The 19,878-nt window shown below is 31.9% G+C and overlaps 2 protein-coding genes across 2 annotated transcripts in view; both read right to left on the bottom strand.

Annotated features, from left to right (window-relative positions):
- The window catches only part of LOTGIDRAFT_173773 (hypothetical protein), a gene marked incomplete at both ends in the record, with an annotated part of 4,024 nt that extends 2,794 nt beyond the window's left edge, over window positions 1–1,230 (bottom strand). The window contains one exon of the mRNA XM_009051839.1: window positions 373–1,230. Within this exon, the coding sequence (XP_009050087.1) occupies window positions 373–1,230 (858 nt within the window). The remainder of the gene's footprint in view (window positions 1–372) is intronic.
- A 15,460-nt stretch (window positions 1,231–16,690) lies between these two features.
- LOTGIDRAFT_173772 (hypothetical protein) lies at window positions 16,691–19,821 on the bottom strand (the record flags this gene model as incomplete). Its single annotated transcript, XM_009051838.1, has 3 exons — window positions 16,691–16,865; window positions 19,131–19,189; window positions 19,715–19,821. Coding segments are annotated over 3 exons (341 nt in total), but the record flags the coding sequence as incomplete, so codon positions are not given.
- Window positions 19,822–19,878: the final 57 nt, after the last annotated feature.

Here is a 19,878-nt window from a genome sequence, read left to right as displayed (position 1 = left end):
ATCTTCTTGATGAGCTGACAGATCGAAACAAAAGATTGGATGATTGAGTGAAAAATCTGTGTATTCAAACTGAGGCGTATTTCCAAACAATTCGCACATGTTTTTATAGTTTCTGTACAATTCGTTGTAATCTTTTTTGGAAGGATCAATTGTCAAAGGTTGATTGGGATAACTATCGTTGTTCAATCTGACTTGAACTTTGCGAATGATGGGATCTTGAGTATGGTTCAATGCCACTCTGAAAATGTTGTTGTTGTTGTTTGTCTGAGAGTCTGGCAAGTTTTTGAAACCGACCATTAGATATCTCGCTGGTTTGACGGTGTTGGTGATTGGCCACGTGGTGGATTCTCCCGTTAAAGTCATGCTACCTACCGTGTTACGACGAGGAAAAGGAATTTCGATGTCTTTGGTTAAAGAGTTGAATATTCTCGTTTCCACTTCTATGGAAGGAGTGATTACCGGTATGTAAAGTTGGATATTCGTTGTTTCCAATTTTGCGTCAGAGTTGTTTTCACCAAAGAATATCTTGTTGTCGTTGATTTCTCTTTGCAAATGAATTTTATACGGCAAACCTATGGAAACCTTTCTGTGTTCAAAAAGACCAAATAAAGGATACAACTTCCAATTAACGTAATTACCCCATCTGTTGTTCTCGACGACATTGTTGTATTGAAGCGCTCGTTTTTCAAATCCGTGATTTACTCCGCGAGTCACTCTTTCCAGTGTGTTTCTAGCAACTACCCTTATCCTAGCAAGGTCTGCGTCATTTGCTACAGTTCTAACCGGTTCTTTTAAAACTTCTCCGTCACCGACATCGGGAATCCATCCCGAAACTGAATCGTAGTTTTTAGGATAGAGAACCGTTTTCAACATTGTGTCAAACTCGCCGGGGTGTTTTATGGTCTCTATCGGATTTGAACCAGCTTCCAAAACCATTTCGCTGAATAAAGACGGAAAGAAGTTGTTTTCTAAAGTCGTGTTGGTTTGTGGAATTCGATTCTGAGCGGCGTCTTTGATTTTGAAATCGCATCGGAAATGGGCATCGGAAAGGAGCAACCAATTGGACAACGAATTAATTCCAAAGGTAACTCTTCCTCCGTCGTTTATTTGAGTCTTTGTCCCTACCAATGGTGAGATGATTACGTAATCCTCTTTCTTCTTGTTGAACAAATATTGAATCGGATCATACAATTTAAAGATAGGATCCAATCTGTAATTTTTTCTTGCCATTTTTATCCAATGATTTTAAACCCTTTTCCTTGTTTTTCTAGGGCTTGTCGTTCTAGTCTCTTGTTTCTTAGTTCTCTTATTAGCTCTAGTTCTTTAAGTTCGTCAGATTTTTTCACTGCATCGCTTATATTTACTCCTGCTTTTGCCACAGATCCAAGAGCTTGCCCCTGAGGAAATGAGGGATTTGTTGTTTGAGACAAAATTGGCCACTTTGGGGATGAGAGATGTTAGCGCAGAGAAGAAACCTTCTCCTTCGATTTTTTTTTTCGTGTTTTAAAAGTAAAGACATATTTATTTTTTTAAATGCGCTTATTTTATACTGTATTATTTTAGTGAATCTTGTCTGTGGTTTTGGGTAATTTATATGTTATAATACATTTTAACAGTTTGGAGGAATCTGTTATACATTTTAACAGTTTGGGGAGTCTGTTATAATACATTTTAACAGTGTCTTTTCGGATATGAGGCATTGAAAAAGCTGCGCATGCGCAGAAGTGAAATGCGTCATATCCAAAAAGACATATACTACTAACGTTGTATTAGTTTGTGGTACTTGATTCTGAGTTCCATCTTTAATTTTGAAATCACATCTGAAATAAGCATCGGAAAGAAGCAACCAATTCGATAATGAATTTATTTCGAAGGTAATTCTACCACCATCATTCAATTGGGATCAGGCCCGTAGCCAAGGGGGGGATTGGGGGGGCTTTGACGCCTTTTACACCTGTCACACCTGGTATGGGTTGTTCATTTCTTATCTTAGACCAACTGGTAGTCGCTGGACCATGGTAAGTTGAATGAGCTGGGATGGGGATGACCCTGGATTTGGTCTAAATGATCTAGAGCTGGTCAGTGGTGTACCTCAGACAAGCTGGTAGTTGCTGGACCGTGGCGAGTTGAAATTATTACATCATTCTACACGTGCTACTGAACTCATGTACAGCTGGACAGTTGGCTCTCTATCACACCTGTCACACCTGTCAAACCCAGGCACGTAGCCAAGGGGAGGCTTGGGGGGACTTTGCCGACGTTTGATCGTCTGTCAAGGTGCTTTGCTAAATTGCCCCCCTCGATTATGAATTAACTTGGACGTATTTGTTCAACGTTTTGCCATAAAACATACCCGACTACGTTTAAACTAAAACAGCAATAAAAATGTAACGTATTATAACTTGTGTGTTTTAACAAAAATAATCTCGAATCTAAAATACTCCATGAAAGTCCGTTTCCCGACGTTTAATCGTCTGTCAAGGTGCTTTGCTAAATTGCCCCCCCTCGATTGCACGTTAATGAAATGGAATGGGGAATCCCCATGCGACCAATCTATAAGCTCATACACTACACTTGTTTTCATTGTAAAGGGAATTTCTTCCACTTTTACTTTGTTAAAGATCAAATCCCTTCTGTTCTGTGACATGTTTTATTTACAACAGTTATCAAATGACAGAAGAATGAATGAAATCATAAATATGTACATCAACTTTTCAAAATTACAACAAAATTTTAATACAATAGATCTTTGTAGATTTTATACAAAATATCAGTTAAAATATAACTAAAAAATAAATTGGAGAAAATGGTGTGAAAGATTTGTTTGGTCAGGTATAAATTGATCTGATTGTATCTCATAATATTGACCTATATAGTAGTGGCAGGTGTCGCATAAACCATGCTTACTCTTTTCCAAACACCTGATGATACTTCTCATTGGAGGAGTTCACTACTAAACAATCTCTACTCTCAATTTTGTCATACTTGGGACGATATTTACTAACGGAATTGTCTTTATACAGAGTTTCATTTTATATATTATAAGATAAAATCTGAGTCTATACCAATTTTCGGGAATAAGAATTCAGTGTTACTGTGGGTGTCAGTAGCCAGACAGGACATGCCCTTAAGAATAAATTGATAGAATCAGTTATACACCTGTAATAGTTGCTTTAAATTAGAGTAAAATCTCAGCAAAGAATGTAAAAAAGTTGTGGGCCAAGACGATTGAGTCTGTCCACTTGGCACCCGAGAGTCCATTAAATTGATATTCGTGAATGTGGTGGAGTCTGGAGAAATTGTGGGGCCGTGCTCTAATATAACAACTGAAAACATTCATATTTGACACTAAGACCCCTTCTCAAACTTAGCCCTAGCAAATTTACAATGGGAATTAAAATAAAAAAATGGCAAGATAGGGATAAATAGGTGAGAAAGAAGGCAATTAATTTTTCAAAACTGGAAAATCAAAAAAAAAAAAATAAACCAAGTTCATAAAATTCAAAAAAATTCTTTGTTACAACATAAAAACTTAAATTAAAACACATGGCTCTATTTACAAAATAACCTCAACAAATTCAGCATCAGGTCAGCTTTATAGATTGGCTCATTCCCAACTCTATTATTTGGGTTAACTTTATGAAATAACTGTCTCCGGCTTATTCTCTGAAACTTCAGAACTTTATTGTCTATATTCCCCCCAAAAAAACAGACTAATTAAAATTACACCAAACTTTCGTTTCGTTTTTAATTAGCTATTATTTTTTACGCAACCAGGGTTTTTATTCATTTTTATTAACTGAAAGGGGGGTGGGTAAACAGGCTAACTATAGCCCATTACACCCCACTGAACACACAGTCCAAGCAGTCCACCAGAGCCTTTGTTTGAAGGCACATATATACAATCCACTTTTTCAATCCAAAAACATAATTCTTTCCTCAAAGAAAATTTACCAAAATTTTAACACAGAAGATTTAAAATGGACCCCAACAACATCTTTACAAGACCCTGAAATAAAAATAAAATTAATCAAACATTGTCATCAAAAAATCAATTCACAGACAATGTCAAAAACATTATAAAGTATACTTTTTATATCTATATCTTCTCGATCAAACTAAATTTATTTTTAAAGAGTTAATTAAGTACTAATCATTAATTTGACTTTGGTGTTTGGCTTAATAATGCCTCAATATTATTAGTTGAAACCTTAAGTATACGTAGGAGACATATTTCTCTACAATTAGACGTACAGTAGTTTTCTGACAGTTTCAAAAAAGCAGGACAAACTTAAAAAGTTTACATAAACTTCCAACCTTAATAAAAATTGGAATGTCCATCTAAAATAATTGGGTAATATACCAGAAAGGAACTAACCGTTTAACAAGTGAGTTATTTATTTCCACCAAAAGTAAAATGGTGACCCAAATCATCTCCAGCTCCATGGTCCTGTAAATCAACAACATTTAATCAGAAAATATACTTTATACCAACAAGTTACTATTCAACAGAAGGTACTGGCGCTAGGTTAAAGCAGTGTTCACTCAACTAGCAGGTTTACTAGATTTATTAAAAAATAATCTTACCTGTAGAGTTTGTAAAACTGGGCCACCTGTACCATGTTGGTATTGAACTTGTCCATAAGGTGATGTTACGTGATGATACTGAAAAAAATGTTCAATATCTTAACCTTTTTCACATATAGTAGTTGAAATATATTCTTTACAGGCTCAATTTCACTAAATATGTTCATCTATATATTTACTTTACCAACTGATAGAACTCAATTTCAGCTATCTATATAATCATCTAAATATTTACTTTACCAGCTGATAGAGCTCAATTTCAGCTATCTGTATAGTCATCTATATATTTACTTTACCAACTGATAGAGCTCAATTTCAGCTATCTGTATAATCATCTATATATTTACTTTACCAACTGATAGAGCTCAATTTCAGCTATCTATATAGTCATCTAAATATTTACTTTACCAGCTGATAGAACTCAATTTCAGCTATCTGTATAATCATCTATATATTTACTTTACCAACTGATAGAGCTCAATTTCAGCTATCTTTATAGTCATCTATATATTTACTTTACTAGCTGATAGAGCTCAATTTCAGCTATCTTTATAGTCATCTAAATATTTACTTTACCAGCTGATAGAACTCAATTTCAGCTATCTGTATAGTCATCTTAAAATTTACTTTACCAGCTGATAGAACTCAATTTCAGCTATCTGTATAGTCATCTTAATATTTACTTCCAGCTGATAGAACTAAATTTCAGCTATCTGTATAGTCATCTAAATATTTACTTTACCAGCTGATAGAGCTCAATTTCAGCTATCTGTATAGTTGTCTAAATATTTACTTTACTAGCTGATAGAGCTCAATTTCAGCTATCTGTATAGTCATCTTAATATTTACTTTACCAGCTGATAGAACTCAATTTCAGCTATCTATATAGTCATCTAAATATTTACTTTACCAGCTGATAGAACTCAATTTCAGCTATCTGTATAGTCATCTAAATATTTACTTTACCAGCTGATAGAGCTCAATTTCAGCTATCTGTATAGTCATCTTAATATTTACTTTACCAGCTGATAGAACTCAATTTCAGCTATCTATATAGTCATCTAAATATTTACTTTACCAGCTGATAGAACTCAATTTCAGCTATCTGTATAGTCATCTAAATATTTACTTTACCAGCTGATAGAACTCAATTTCAGCTATCTATATAGTCATCTAAATATTTACTTTACCAGCTGATAGAACTCAATTTCAGCTATCTGTATAGTCATCTAAATATTTACTTTACCAGCTGATAGAGCTCAATTTCAGCTATCTGTATAGTCATCTAAATATTTACTTTACCAGCTGATAGAACTCAATTTCAGCTATCTGTATAGTCATCTAAATATTTACTTTACCAGCTGATAGAGCTCAATTTCAGCTATCTGTATAGTCATCTAAATATTTACTTTACCAGCTGATAGAACTCAATTTCAGCTATCTGTATATATATCTAAATATTTACTATACCAGCTGATATAACTCAATTTCAGCTATCTGTATAGTCATCTAAATATTTACTATACCAGCTGATATAACTCAATTTCAGCTATCTGTATAGTCATCTATATATTTACTTTACCAGCTGATAGAACTCAATTTCAGCTATCTGTATAGTCATCTAAATATATACTTTTACTATCAGAAGATGATTTTAGTATTTAAGTCATCTGATTGGTCAATCACTATAATTAATAGTAAGTTTAGTTTTATTATCCAATCGGATTACTGTATTTCTTAAAATCTGAATTATATTTAAATTAAGTTTTATTATCCAATCAGATTACTGTATTTTTTAAAATCTGAATTTTATCTTATTCAAGTTTCCCAGAATAAGGACCTTGAATGATAACCACAGAGAAAATGATTTGAAGATGAAATGATGCTGTAATATTAGTGAGTTAAGACGACTACCTACTGATCATGCAAAACAGATCATGCCCTGTACAACATGCGTTGCCTTTACCTACCATGCACAGTCTTCACACAATCTCAGTTACTATCCTCTCTCTTTCAACATAAAACTCTTTCCATTTCCTCTTCATATAAAACAGGAGACTTGTCCTGCCTTTCGTTTTGTAGTTGGGATCGTTAATTCTAAATCACACGCTACCATTCTCTCTAGACGTTTTACAATCGTCATCCATCATCAGCTCATATTTCAAGAGTCAGCCAATGTTTTTTGGCTTCTGCGCTTGTATACCAATCATTTTTTTAATCAAAAAAAAGAGACTATGTGGACACTCCAAAAGAGATGCCAGGTTAACATATCAAGTGGTAGGCATCAGGTGCATCATAAGATTGTAGGAAGATTGCTTCTGTTTTTCACTTTATTTTATGGTCATCAGATTTTATTAAATGACCAGTAGAATCTAGATACAAGTGGGAATTGTAACATCACAGAAATTCACAGAAATGAAATAAAAAGAAACTAATTTTCATGGCATTTATTGTCCAATCATGCTTGTGATTTCACTACATCTACAGTTTGACCCCTGTCAGGTCAGTAAGAATCAAAAAATCCAAGAAAAAAGGTAAAAAAAAAGAACAAATATCCACAAGACGTAAAGATAGCAGTAAAACATAAAAACATCAACATAAATATTTCCAGAAAATATTTCAAAAAAGACAAATTATGAATTATTAAAGATATTTCAAATTAATCATAATTTCAGCCGTTGTTAAAATATTTTCTCCTTTCTTTGTATAAAATTTTGTTATCTATCAAATACATAGTTCTTTTAAAACTTAATCTAAATATTTATTAAAATCATAAATGAGTAATCAACCCAGTTAGAATCCAATTAACTAAAACTATCAAGATATAAATCTAATTTTTGTGTCAGTCAAATATAAACACACTGATAATCTTTTCTCCATTTTATCTGGATTCAAAAAAAATCATTATCTCATAAAACAAATACACTGACTGCCACGCTGTGTTTTGACTGTCACACCATGTTTTGACTGTCACACCATGTTTTGACTGTCACACCATGTTTTGACTGTCACACCATGTTTTGACTGTCACACCATGTTTTGACTGTCACACCATGTTTTGACTGTCACACCATGTTTTGACTGTCATGTTTTGACTGTCACACCATGTTTTGACTGTCACACCATGTTTTGACTGTCACACCATGTTTTGACTGTCACACCATGTTTTGACTGTCACACCATGTTTTGACTGTCACACCATGTTTTGACTGTCACACCATGTTTTGACTGTCACACCATGTTTTGACTGTCACACCATGTTTTGACTGTCACACCATGTTTTGACTGTCACACCATGTTTTAACAGTGGCGCTATATCTTGCTCTCCACCTTCCCTTAAAACATTCGCATATCTACGTTTTCATATTGTTTCTAACGACTCATTTCTCACACCAGTCAATGGGTAATATTGTCAATAAATGAAGAAAATAATAAAAAAATTAAATCAAATATCAATTTGTAAGTTAATTAAAATATAATTAAGATGAAGAGAAGAGGCAATTTGATGGAAAGATTCATTAGCTATCTAATTTGAGAAAATATCTGAAGAAAAAAACATCCCCTTTTCATCAATATTTCCCCCAAACTTCATCTTTTTAACAGGAAGAAATTTTTTTTCTGTGTAAAAAAACACCAGAATAAGGAAATTGTACCATCACCCTAGTTAAAAACTACTATTTACAAAATTCACAAAAACAGAATGGACCACCTTCAAAGGAATGTTAAAACCAGCCAAGTTTCTACGTTTATTTTAGCATTATTCAAATTTTAAATGGTACCAGAAGTATTTTAAGGATTTGAAAATATTATAATATTTGTCTTCGAGTTCTTTTTTGATAGTTCATCTTATCTTTTATTCAAAATGGTACCAACATTTTTTTTTCTGAATATTATAAAATTTCTGATGGCTCATCATAATTATCACCTTTTTTTTGCATAAAATGATTTCTCATGGCACACTACAATATTTTACAAAAACATCGAACTTTATACACAAAGTCTAAAAACGGGTGTGGTCTACAGTGTCTTGGCTTTTTGTACAGTGAAGGTTACAAATTCAGGTCCATTTATCAAGAAAATACACAATCTGTTTAAATACAGCCTGAAATATTTCGTTTATTTTTTATTCTGTGACTTACTTCCCTTTTTCATAGATCTGAAGACATTTGTGAGAAAAAGTCTCCTCACGAATTTGCTGAATTAGAACACAAGAGAATATTATAGAATAAACACACTTCTTTAATATAATATTAAACACATTATGTTTCTTCACAATTTACATGATGCGTCGTAGTCAAAGTAATGTGTTTTATATTTTATTAAAGAAGTGTGCTAAGTTCTTTATATTGTCTTGTGTTTCAGTTGTTCAAGTCTTAAACTTGAGCCAGCTTGATTGGTTTATATTAATTGCTTGGAATCAAAAGGTAAAACTTGACTTTAAGAAATGTTGTCAGATCTTGATTGAAAGAAGTAACCCACAGAAAATAAATGAAACAAAATATGTACAGCTGTATTTGTATCAGATTGAAAAACACAGAAATCCATCAACAATTGTTAGAATGATTATTTTACCTATTTACAGTTGTCCAATTCTCTCTCGCTTTCTAAAATTGACGAAATCTTGTTTTACTTTCATTTTACATTGTTTCCGTAAAATATCCATCGAATGATTCTTTGTAACAAAGCGTTTTCTTTATCCAAATCTTTATATACATGACAAACTCCTATGTTTCATTCTTTCTTAACACAGAGCATAATAAATAATTTTTCTAGCCACATTTTGATAGGATCTGATTTACAAAAACGCAAAATCTTAGCCTCGTGTGAAATGAAAGCGATTCGTCAATTTAAGAAAGTCGAACGAGAAGTGACGCATATTAATTAAGATATTACAATTGTAAACAAAACATCAACAAAATCTCAATAATAAATGAAAAAAATTATCATTTTTCCTACCACAATGACATTATTTTGATCTTAGAACAAAGGGAAAAAACCTGATAACAAAACAACGAAGATATACTATGTCAAAAAACATATTTTTTATAATAGAAAGAAAAAATAATATTATGTTTTTATAAAATGTATTCTGGCCCTGTACAGTTAAAATCTTGTACATAATTTTCTTATTAAATATGAATAGATATTTTCTTATAGTTTAAAATAAATATATGCTATCAGTATGTTTAAATTTTTATTATAATTTTCTTTAAATATAGTATCATATTAGTCCATATTTTTGTTTGTTTTTATGTTCAAAACTGGATGACATTTTTCACCTTATAGCCTACAGTGTCTGAGTTTGTTTTTTTCATGTTAAAAGCCAGATGACATCTTTCAACCTACACTGCTCATATATTAGTATCTCTGATTAACGGAATTGTTTCGCTTGTACGGAATTTAAACTTTTCATAGGCCTCGTCCTAAATTTGCCAAAATTAGCCAAAATTTCAAATCAATCCATCATTAGAGTTTGCAATCCTATTAATAAATCTTTTAATAATACCTAGTAAACTTATAAAACAGCAATCTTACCGAAATATAGCTTGACAATCCTTATATAGCTTGACAATCCTTATATAGCTTGACAATCCTTATATAGTTTGACAATCCTTATATAGCTTGACAATCCTGACCTTCAATAACTTGACACTTAGTTTGACAATACAAGTCAATCTTTGGAAAAATTCTGATGCCTGTGCCTGTGCTTCCAAGAGTCCAGCCGGTGGCAGCTCTCAACACATGGTTTGAGAAGACAGTCAACACTTGACAAGAATATCCAGACATTACTATGCTTGGCACCTCAACACTCTGTTTTACCAGACGACACTACCAGAATGAACTCTGACACCCAATACACAAAACATAATAATAATGAACTATCCAGCCCCGTTGCCAGGAATGAATTGGTGCTGGGGCTCAGATTTAAGAATTAAAGGCCTAGAGAACTCATTTCTGACAATTTTGAGGTGGCAAAGCGTATATCTTTTTGATTTTGTACAAAGACACTGTAAATGAATCAATCTCTGCTGAACTGATCAAGGTTTTGGTGGGGCTTAATTCTCACTTGCTGGGGCCCAGCTCCCACGGACCCCACCCTAACAACGGAGCTGGAACTATCCCACTTATCAGAAGCTTGCTGCTTGACAAAAGGTTTTACTTGGTTTGACAGCAGCCTTGACATTTAGTTTGACAATGCGTTTTACTTGGATTGACAGACGCCTCGACATCCAGTTTGACATTATGGACCAATATAATAATATATCTAAACAACGAAAAAAACAACCATTCATATCACATCAAGTCAATAAAAATAAGGAGGTAAAAAAAGCTTATTAGATTTTATATGTCTGGATAATTTATAATATTTGATATATTCACGTTCTATATTCATGGTGCTGGATATTAGAGACTATAGGTTACAAAACAGCCGACACTGGGACCGATCAAAATCATGAGACATGGACAATACAACTCAGTTTGTTCAGAAAGTTGTCATTAAGAAAAATATCTATCTATGTATCTATCTTCGTTAGAAAGTTAAACCTAATTTCCACTGATCTCAAATTGTCATTACAACTACATCTGTAGTATTTTTTCATATCATTTCAATGGTGAATGAATGTATATTGTAAGCTGTCCAATCTATCCTATCTATGTATCTTTCTTCGTTAGAAAGTTTATAACCAATTTCCACAACATGTTTCTCTGACAACAATATAACATTCTATGCAAGGAAATTTGCTAAATTTATATAGCTCAAGTCATTTATTGGAAAGTTAACCTCCATATCCACAACTGATTGTCTTGATGATTTTGTCATTCAGCAAGAAAATCTTCTCTATCTTATGTCTTTTACTGAGATGTTTCTAAATAAGCTGTCCTGATGAGGATTGTATATCTAAAACATGTTTTGGCAGCATGAGATTTGCATTGATGAATGTTTCATATCTAACCTAACCATTGATTTCTCTCTGAATCATTAAAAGACCCCACCCACTAAAGTCTCTTAGAGTCAATTTGTTGAACATATTTTCTATGTCAATTCTCAATTGACGGCTGTATTCCACAAAATATCTTACAATAAGAATCTGTCTGAAAGTGTAGAATTTAACATTCAGAAATACTATAGTTACTACAAAATGGATTGTTAGAATTTTTGTGGAACAGCGCCCTGATCTGTTCCGTCCCAGTGACATTATGATAACCTATAGCGGTGCACGGCCTATAATATTATTGAATATGTATCAGACTTACAATAAAAAGAGTAGAAATAAGATTGTATAAAAATAGTCTCTGTAGGTTTTATGTTGACTAGATTATTCCAAAATAGAGATAAATCTATCATCTTATAATATAGTCGCTTGGAATTAATTATATGCGCATATATTAACTTTGATAACGGAATAATGATGGAAAAATAAAAATTTTCTTTAAAAATCTGAGAGAATAAAGATATGCTGAACATGAAATACTAATTGAATACAAACGAAAAATTTTAAAAATATACCTGCACTGGTCAAGCACCTTGATATTACTAACGAGTAAAAATTAACGAAGAGTTTAATTAATGAATCAATTAACAAGATTATTGGTCAACAAAGATGTAGAAGTTTTATTTTTATCACAAACTGTTTTTGATAAATCAAACGATTAAAAAAGGCCTTCATATTTTCTATGTGAGATTGCATCGCAAATTCAACTCAACTCTAAACAGAGTTAAAACCAGATCGCATCAAAAAAACTAACAATTTGTTGAAAATATCAGAATTTCTGTCATATTTCAACAAAACTCTTAACAAACTTGTTTAAAATATCCCAACTCTTCTAGTTTGTAAATCAACTTCTCTATAAAACCAGATTGCATCCAAATTTATAACAAAACTGTTAAAAATATCGGAATTTCAGAAACCATCCCATCATGCAATTCAACAAAGTTGTGAAACTTTTGTTTACAGCCTTCTAGACTATTTTCAATTTACAATATGGGAGTAATTGTAAAATTCTGTATATAACTGATATAACATAGTGAATATTGAATATTGATACAGATATTTTTTAAATAAACTTAATATTGCTATCAAAAATGGACAACGAAAACTCTGAAATTTGAATTTTATAAATAGAATATGGGCTAAACTTTGTAATTCATTAAAAAGATTATAATTATGTACAAACAAATTATATTTTAAATTAATATTAACTTAATAACAGATGTTTATAACTTAAACAAAACATTTTATCAGAAAACTTCCAAAATAATATTGTATTGACTTATTGAACTTATATTGTTAATGTAATAGAATTTTTTAAATTATCAGAATTTTCCCAAGAAATGTCAGAATACTTTTTAATTAAATAATCTTGACAACTTTGTGTTAATGTTTAAAATTATCCAAAAAATGTTCATTATACTTGTCTATCTTAAAACCTTTTATGACTATGACTTTTATTCTAAATCTGCCCCAAAAAATAATAATATTAATTAGCATTTTATATAGATTCTAAATCATTATTAGTTCTTATATGTTTGCCATTTTGAAACTCGTATTTTGAGTAGTATTAGGACTCTAATTATGTTATAGTGTAGAATACGAGTAAGTATACGGGAAAAGATTAAAAACTACCGAACTACGCGATCTAAAATTAATATCAAATAAAACTATATAGGATACAGATATCGTTTTCTACAGAGTTATCTACCTTTATAATGTTACATACGAGAAAATACGTCGAACGAGGTAGAAGTTTCTTTTTTGGTTCCGTAACAAATTATGGGTATTATAGAGCTAATAAAACTGGATATAGTGATGTTACAGAAAATTCAAAAAGTTGCCCAAAATAAAAATTCATATTAGGTATGATTTGGGACCTTTACAATCAAATAAAACTAATTAATTATTCTTTGGTAATTAAAAACAAACTCGTTATCGTTAACAAACAATGTATGAAAATTACGATGTAAAAAAACAATGTTTTAATTTCATTTACAAAAAAAACAACGAAGATTTGACATTAGATTAGATAACAAGAAATTGAAAAAAAAAATCATGAAAAAATTCCCAATTCACATTTTACACCATCTTTATACAAAAAACTTGATTTAAAATATTTACAGGTATCTTTAATATAAATTAAAAATACTCTCAAAATAAGAAAATAAGAAAAAAAGCAAAAAAAAGCAAATAAAAAAAGAGAAAAAAATTCCATGCTACTCTACAATTAATCGCTAACAAAATTAATGCATTAGAAACTAAAAAAAAGTTAAAAAAAACATGAAAGGAAGATTCGATTTTAATTTGAAAACAGAATAATCTTTACTTTTCAAGAAATCACTTAGAAAAAAATCAAGCCTTGTGTACACTAGAAAATCTCACTCTAAATTTCAGCCAGAAAATTTCACCTAAAGCTTAAGAAAGCAAAACCATTCCAAACATACACTTTCTTTTTCAATTTTCTTGGCATACAAAAGGCTTAATTTATATGAAATATATTTATGCATAATTTAATCAAAGTTGACCAAGACTAAATTAGATAGCACTATAAAAACACGAAGGTCCAACTGGTGTTTATCATTTACAACATTGTTGATAGAGAGACGTTTCTGACATAGAGACAATGACAGTTTGATGTCCTGTAGTTGACTTTCACTTCTAATTTGTTTATATTTCAATAAAGAGCAAAACAAGCCACCGTAGAATATAAGAAATAGGGGGGAGGGGCTGAATACCCAGGGTAATCAATGATTTGAGACAATAGTCAGGAAAACTCCAAAACATAAACTAGTATTTTTTGGTGCCCATTACAGAGATGGAGTTTTTAAGGCAAAAATTCTTTGACTTAAAAAAGGTAGAATTGAATTGTTTTTGCATCTCATTTAATAGATGTTTTTTGGGTCAGTTTTCTCAGCCCTTTTTATCCCCTATAATCACAGTTATTACTAATAATTTTAATATATTTAGTATCATTTGTTCAACTACAGCACAAATCAAATTGTTTTTCTCTGATCTAGAACAGGTTTTTAACAAACAATGCGGTCAAGCAAAGCAAATTTCATTTTATCAGACACACTAATATTCATGCTGTTTTTTTTTAGTTAAAAATTCAGAATAATGTTAATTGAACAAACAAACAAAATTGCTTCAAAATCTTCTAACACAGTAGCAAAGCTTCTCAAAATATCAAAAAAAAAACACAAGCACAAGTCAAACAAAACACTAAAACATTTTAATTTTCATCTCTATTGTAGAGAGAGAGAGAGTTGTTAGAAATATTAGTCTAGTTCTAATCTACCAATATTATCAAAACGTTTTATTTTAAGACTAAAATAAACTTGATAAAAATAATATCTAAATTTCTGCATGCTCTGCCCCTACCGAATTGTTGGCAACTTGTAGCTGGGCCATCTGAGAACTGAGATGTGACATCACATGTGTGCTGGGATCAATCCCCGCGTTTGTTGGGGGCGGGACTTGAGATTGGATCATCTGGAAGACACCCAAAATTCGAATATTCAAACGAAATGTTTGTAAAAATCATAAAATAAATTTCGGAAATTAAAATAAATTTAATAAAAAACAAAATTAAAATGAATTTTGTAGATTTTGGGTTTGTTCAAGTTGTTTTATGTAAACTGAAAAAATTTAAAATTAACAGAATGTTACGTATGGTTAAACATAAAATAATATAAATTTGAAAAAATAGAAAAAAGTTAGAAAAAACGTGGGGAGTAAAATTTTTGGTTAAAATCCAATTCACCACAGCAAACCAACAAAAATTGATAAAAAAAGCGAAAGTTTTTCAGGCGATTTTTTGAAAATCTTTATTGAGAGCATGTAATGTGTTAGATGTGTTTTTTGGTCCGATAATTCTTGTGTTCCGAAGATCAATCGAAAGGGGAGAGCATCCATTTAGAAATTCAAATATGCAAATAGAAAAGATAAATATGAATTGTAAGTCTTAACGAGAGAAATTAAACGAGGTTTAAAAATAAAATCACGAACTGCAACGAGTAATTTTGACCTTTTATAGTTCGCTATCGAATTAAGTCTTGGTCAACGTTCAATTTTTAATAACTTAATTTTTTGAAAATAATATCTAGCACTAAACAACAAAATCTTGGCCAAATTTACAAACTATTATACAATAATTCCCCAAAACTTCATTTTCAGATAATTAGCAATATTTTAACGTCCATGGAAGACAGAATGGCAAAATAATCACGTTTTCAAACAAGATTTTAATTTATTCACAAAGTCACAAAATTTCAGAAAATGAAGCTGGGGGTCGTATTTATTAATTTTTTGAACAAATTACAATTGAGAAACATTTGTTGAAGTTTTTTTAATGGCATGCAAAAGTTATTTAATTGTAGACATATATATATATATACTTGGAAGTCTAAAAAAAGGAATTATAATATTTATATATATATATTGCTCGTCACAATCCATGCGTTTGTTTATTTCGTACACAGTGTTATATGCACTATTATGATGCGTGTTAAAACTTCTTTAAAAAGATCCTCAAAAAATCCTGTAAAAGCTAAGATTCTTTATAAACATCACGTTTTATTTCCCATCATTCATTCATTTATCGTAGAATCCATCCAAAATCCGAACAAAACTCAACAAAAATTTTTAAGGCACAAATATGTGCTCTCAGTTACTCATTAAAACTTGCACAAAAAATGCAAAAAAATTGATATTTCTCCGTAAGATATGATCGTAAACACTTTAATATGACATCATTATATGTTTATAGAGATAATTAGCCCTAAACCACAAGAACTCATTTTATATTCGGATAAAAATCATCGCCATAACAACAAGTTCTTGTGATTTTTTGGTCAGAAATTTTATTATAAAAGGGGAATAACTCCAGAATCACTTCTGCTGCATCAAAAGACAGAAATTGTTGAAATTTTGGAGAAAACAGAGAAACAACAAATAGAATTTAAAAAGAAAGATGGAGGTGTTGGTATGGTTACGTGCCACCAGCCAATCAAATCAAAGTTTAGATATTATGTAGCAGAAGTGTAATAATTTCCACCAATCAAAAGATGTTTAGTATTAAAGTAGGTGGGGTTGTGATATCCAGAAATCTAAGTGAAGTGAACTTGAGGGATACTAACATGTGGAATCTGAGGCTGCATTATATATTGGGGATGAACCCACCCGGTCTGGGTGCTTGACATTTGGTAGGAAGAAGCTGGGGTTGTTGCCACGGAGGTATATCTCGGCACCATGCCAGCAGACAGCAATGGATGGCCAGCAACACTGGAAAACAAAATAGCATTCAAAATCAAAATAAAACAACACAAGTTGGCAACACTGTCAGACAGCATTCAAATTTTATACACGTTTTACAAAATAAAACAACACAAGTTGGCAACACTGTAAGACAGCATTCAAATTTTATACACGTTTTACAAAATTAAACAACACAAGTTGGCAACACTGTCAGACAGCATTCAAATTTTATACACGTTTTACAAAATTAAACAACACAAGTTGGCAACACTGTCAGACAGTATTCTAAGAGTGTTAGAATGAAATTGGCTACATACCAACATTTTGAAAGACTTTAAGAACGACGTAAAATAAATTTCAGTTTCACAATCGGCCATTTTGCTTTTTATGAAGGTGAAATACCATCATTAACAGTAATACTTGTAAGATATTTAGAAGTATCACTGCACATTAAGAAACAACAGTTTTATAGATATAGACGTCTATTTAGTAAAGATCAATTATCACTTGATAACGTTACCTGAATGTGTAATGAAACATTGTGCTTGAGAACGTTATCTGTATGTGTAATGAAACATTGTGATTGAGAGCGTTACTTGTATGTGTAATGAAACATTGTGTTTGAGAACGTTACCTGAATGTGTAATGAAACATTGTGCTTGAGAACGTTACCTGTATGTGTAATGAAACATTGTGCTTGAGAACGTTACCTGAATGTGTAATGAAACATTGTGCTTGAGAACGTTACCTGAATGTGTAATCAAACATTGTGCTTGAGAACGTTACCTGAATGTGTAATGAAACATTGTGCTTGAGAACGTTACCTGAATGTGTAATGAAACATTGTGCTTGAGAACGTTACCTGTATGTGTAATGAAACATTGTGCTTGAGAACGTTACCTGAATGTGTAATGAAACATTGTGCTTGAGAACGTTATCTGTATGTGTAATGAAACATTGTGCTTGAGAACGTTACCTGAATGTGTAATGAAACATTGTGCTTGAGAACGTTACCTGAATGTGTAATCAAACATTGTGCTTGATAACGTTACCTGTATGTGTAATGAAACATTGTGCTTGAGAACGTTACCTGTATGTGTAATGAAACATTGTGCTTGAGAACGTTACCTGAATGTGTAATGAAACATTGTGTTTGAGAACGTTACCTGAATGTGTAATCAAACATTGTGCTTGAGAACGTTACCTGAATGTGTAATCAAACATTGTGCTTGAGAACGTTACCTGAATGTGTAATCAAACATTGTGCTTGAGAACGTTACCTGTATGTGTAATGAAACATTGTGCTTGAGAACGTTACCTGAATGTGTAATGAAACATTGTGCTTGAGAACGTTACCTGTATGTGTAATGAAACATTGTGATTGAAAACGTTATCTGTATGTGTAATGAAACATTGTGCTTGAGAACGTTACCTGTATGTGTAATGAAACATTGTGCTTGAGAACGTTACCTGTATGTGTAATGAAACATTGTGCTTGAGAACGTTACCTGTATGTGTAATGAAACATTGTGCTTGAAAACGTTACCTGAATGTGTAATGAAACATTGTGCTTGAGACGTTACCTGAATGTGTAATGAAACATTGTGCTTGAGAACGTTACCTGTATGTGTAATGAAACATTGTGCTTGAAAACGTTACCTGAATGTGTAATGAAACATTGTGCTTGAAAACGTTATCTGTATGTGTAATGAAACATTGTGCTTGAAAACGTTACCTGAATGTGTAATGAAACATTGTGCTTGAGAACGTTACCTGTATGTGTAATCAAACATTGTGCTTGAGAACGTTACCTGTATGTGTAATCAAACATTGTGCTTGAGAACGTTACCTGAATGTGTAATCAAACATTGTGCTTGAGAACGTTACCTGTATGTGTAATCAAATATTGTGCTTGAGAACGTTACCTGTATGTGTAATGAAACATTGTGATTGAAAACGCTACCTGAATGTGTAATGAAACATTGTGATTGATAATGTTACCTGTATGTGTAATGAAACATTGTGCTTGAGAACGTTACCTGAATGTGTAATGAAACATTGTGCTTGAGAACGTTACCTGTATGTGTAATGAAACATTGTGCTTGAGAACGTTACCTGTATGTGTAATGAAACATTGTGTTTAAATAATAAATAGAAGTCTATATCTACAAAACTATTGTTTCTTAACCATTAACAGTGTTTCAAAGTTTCGTGTCGTCTATGAGTAATATATAAAATCGTGACTTATATCAATGATTGATTAACAGTGAAAACATGAGGAAGAATACATACCCATTAAGATTGGCTGCTAGTGCAGGAGGCTCGTAGAATTGAAGAGCTTGATATAATTCCTGTAGAAAAAACAGAACAATAAAAATACCAAAATAAAAATTATTAGCTATGTGGACTCTCTGAAAAGGATTCCAAGTTGACAAACTAAAAATTTCCTTAATTCAAAAATTTGAATCGTTTCAAGCACCATTGCTTAAGTCGAATTTTGCCAAAAGAAAAATGTGAAATGTTCCCAGCATGCAGTATAATTAGGGCCATATGCAGTGCTCGTACTTTACCTAAACTTGACTAAAATTAGACTTAAGTCGCACTTTAGGTATGCACCGGTCGATCTTTATGAAAGTCGTGCTTAAATTTGACTATCAAATGTAGAAAATGAAAGCCTTTATCCTAACTTTGTAAAGTTCGACTTTAGCCAAAGTTCAACTTTAGTCAAGGTAAGAGGGCTGCATATGGCCCTAAGCCTAGATGCTTTGCTTTGGCCATTATTTCTGGAAACCTTGGCTATGGGTCCAACCAAAGCGTAGTTTCCTCTATCTGAATCGTTCCCAACATGCAATATAATTCCAAGAGGAAATACTGACCTCATCACGAGCAGTTTGTAACAATCGATTCTGTTGGAAGAAAGTTGTTGTCGCTTTTTTCTTGTTTTGTGTGTCTGCAAATTTGACAACTAATGGGTCTTTACATCCTGAAATGAGAAGAAATTGAAATTATTATAAAATTAAGAAAACTGTTCACTCATTGA

The sequence above is a fragment of the Lottia gigantea genome (genome assembly GCF_000327385.1).
Source record: "Lottia gigantea unplaced genomic scaffold LOTGIsca_171, whole genome shotgun sequence".
NCBI classification, from domain to species: Eukaryota; Metazoa; Mollusca; class Gastropoda; family Lottiidae; genus Lottia; species Lottia gigantea.
This window is presented reverse-complemented; position numbering and strand designations above follow the sequence as displayed.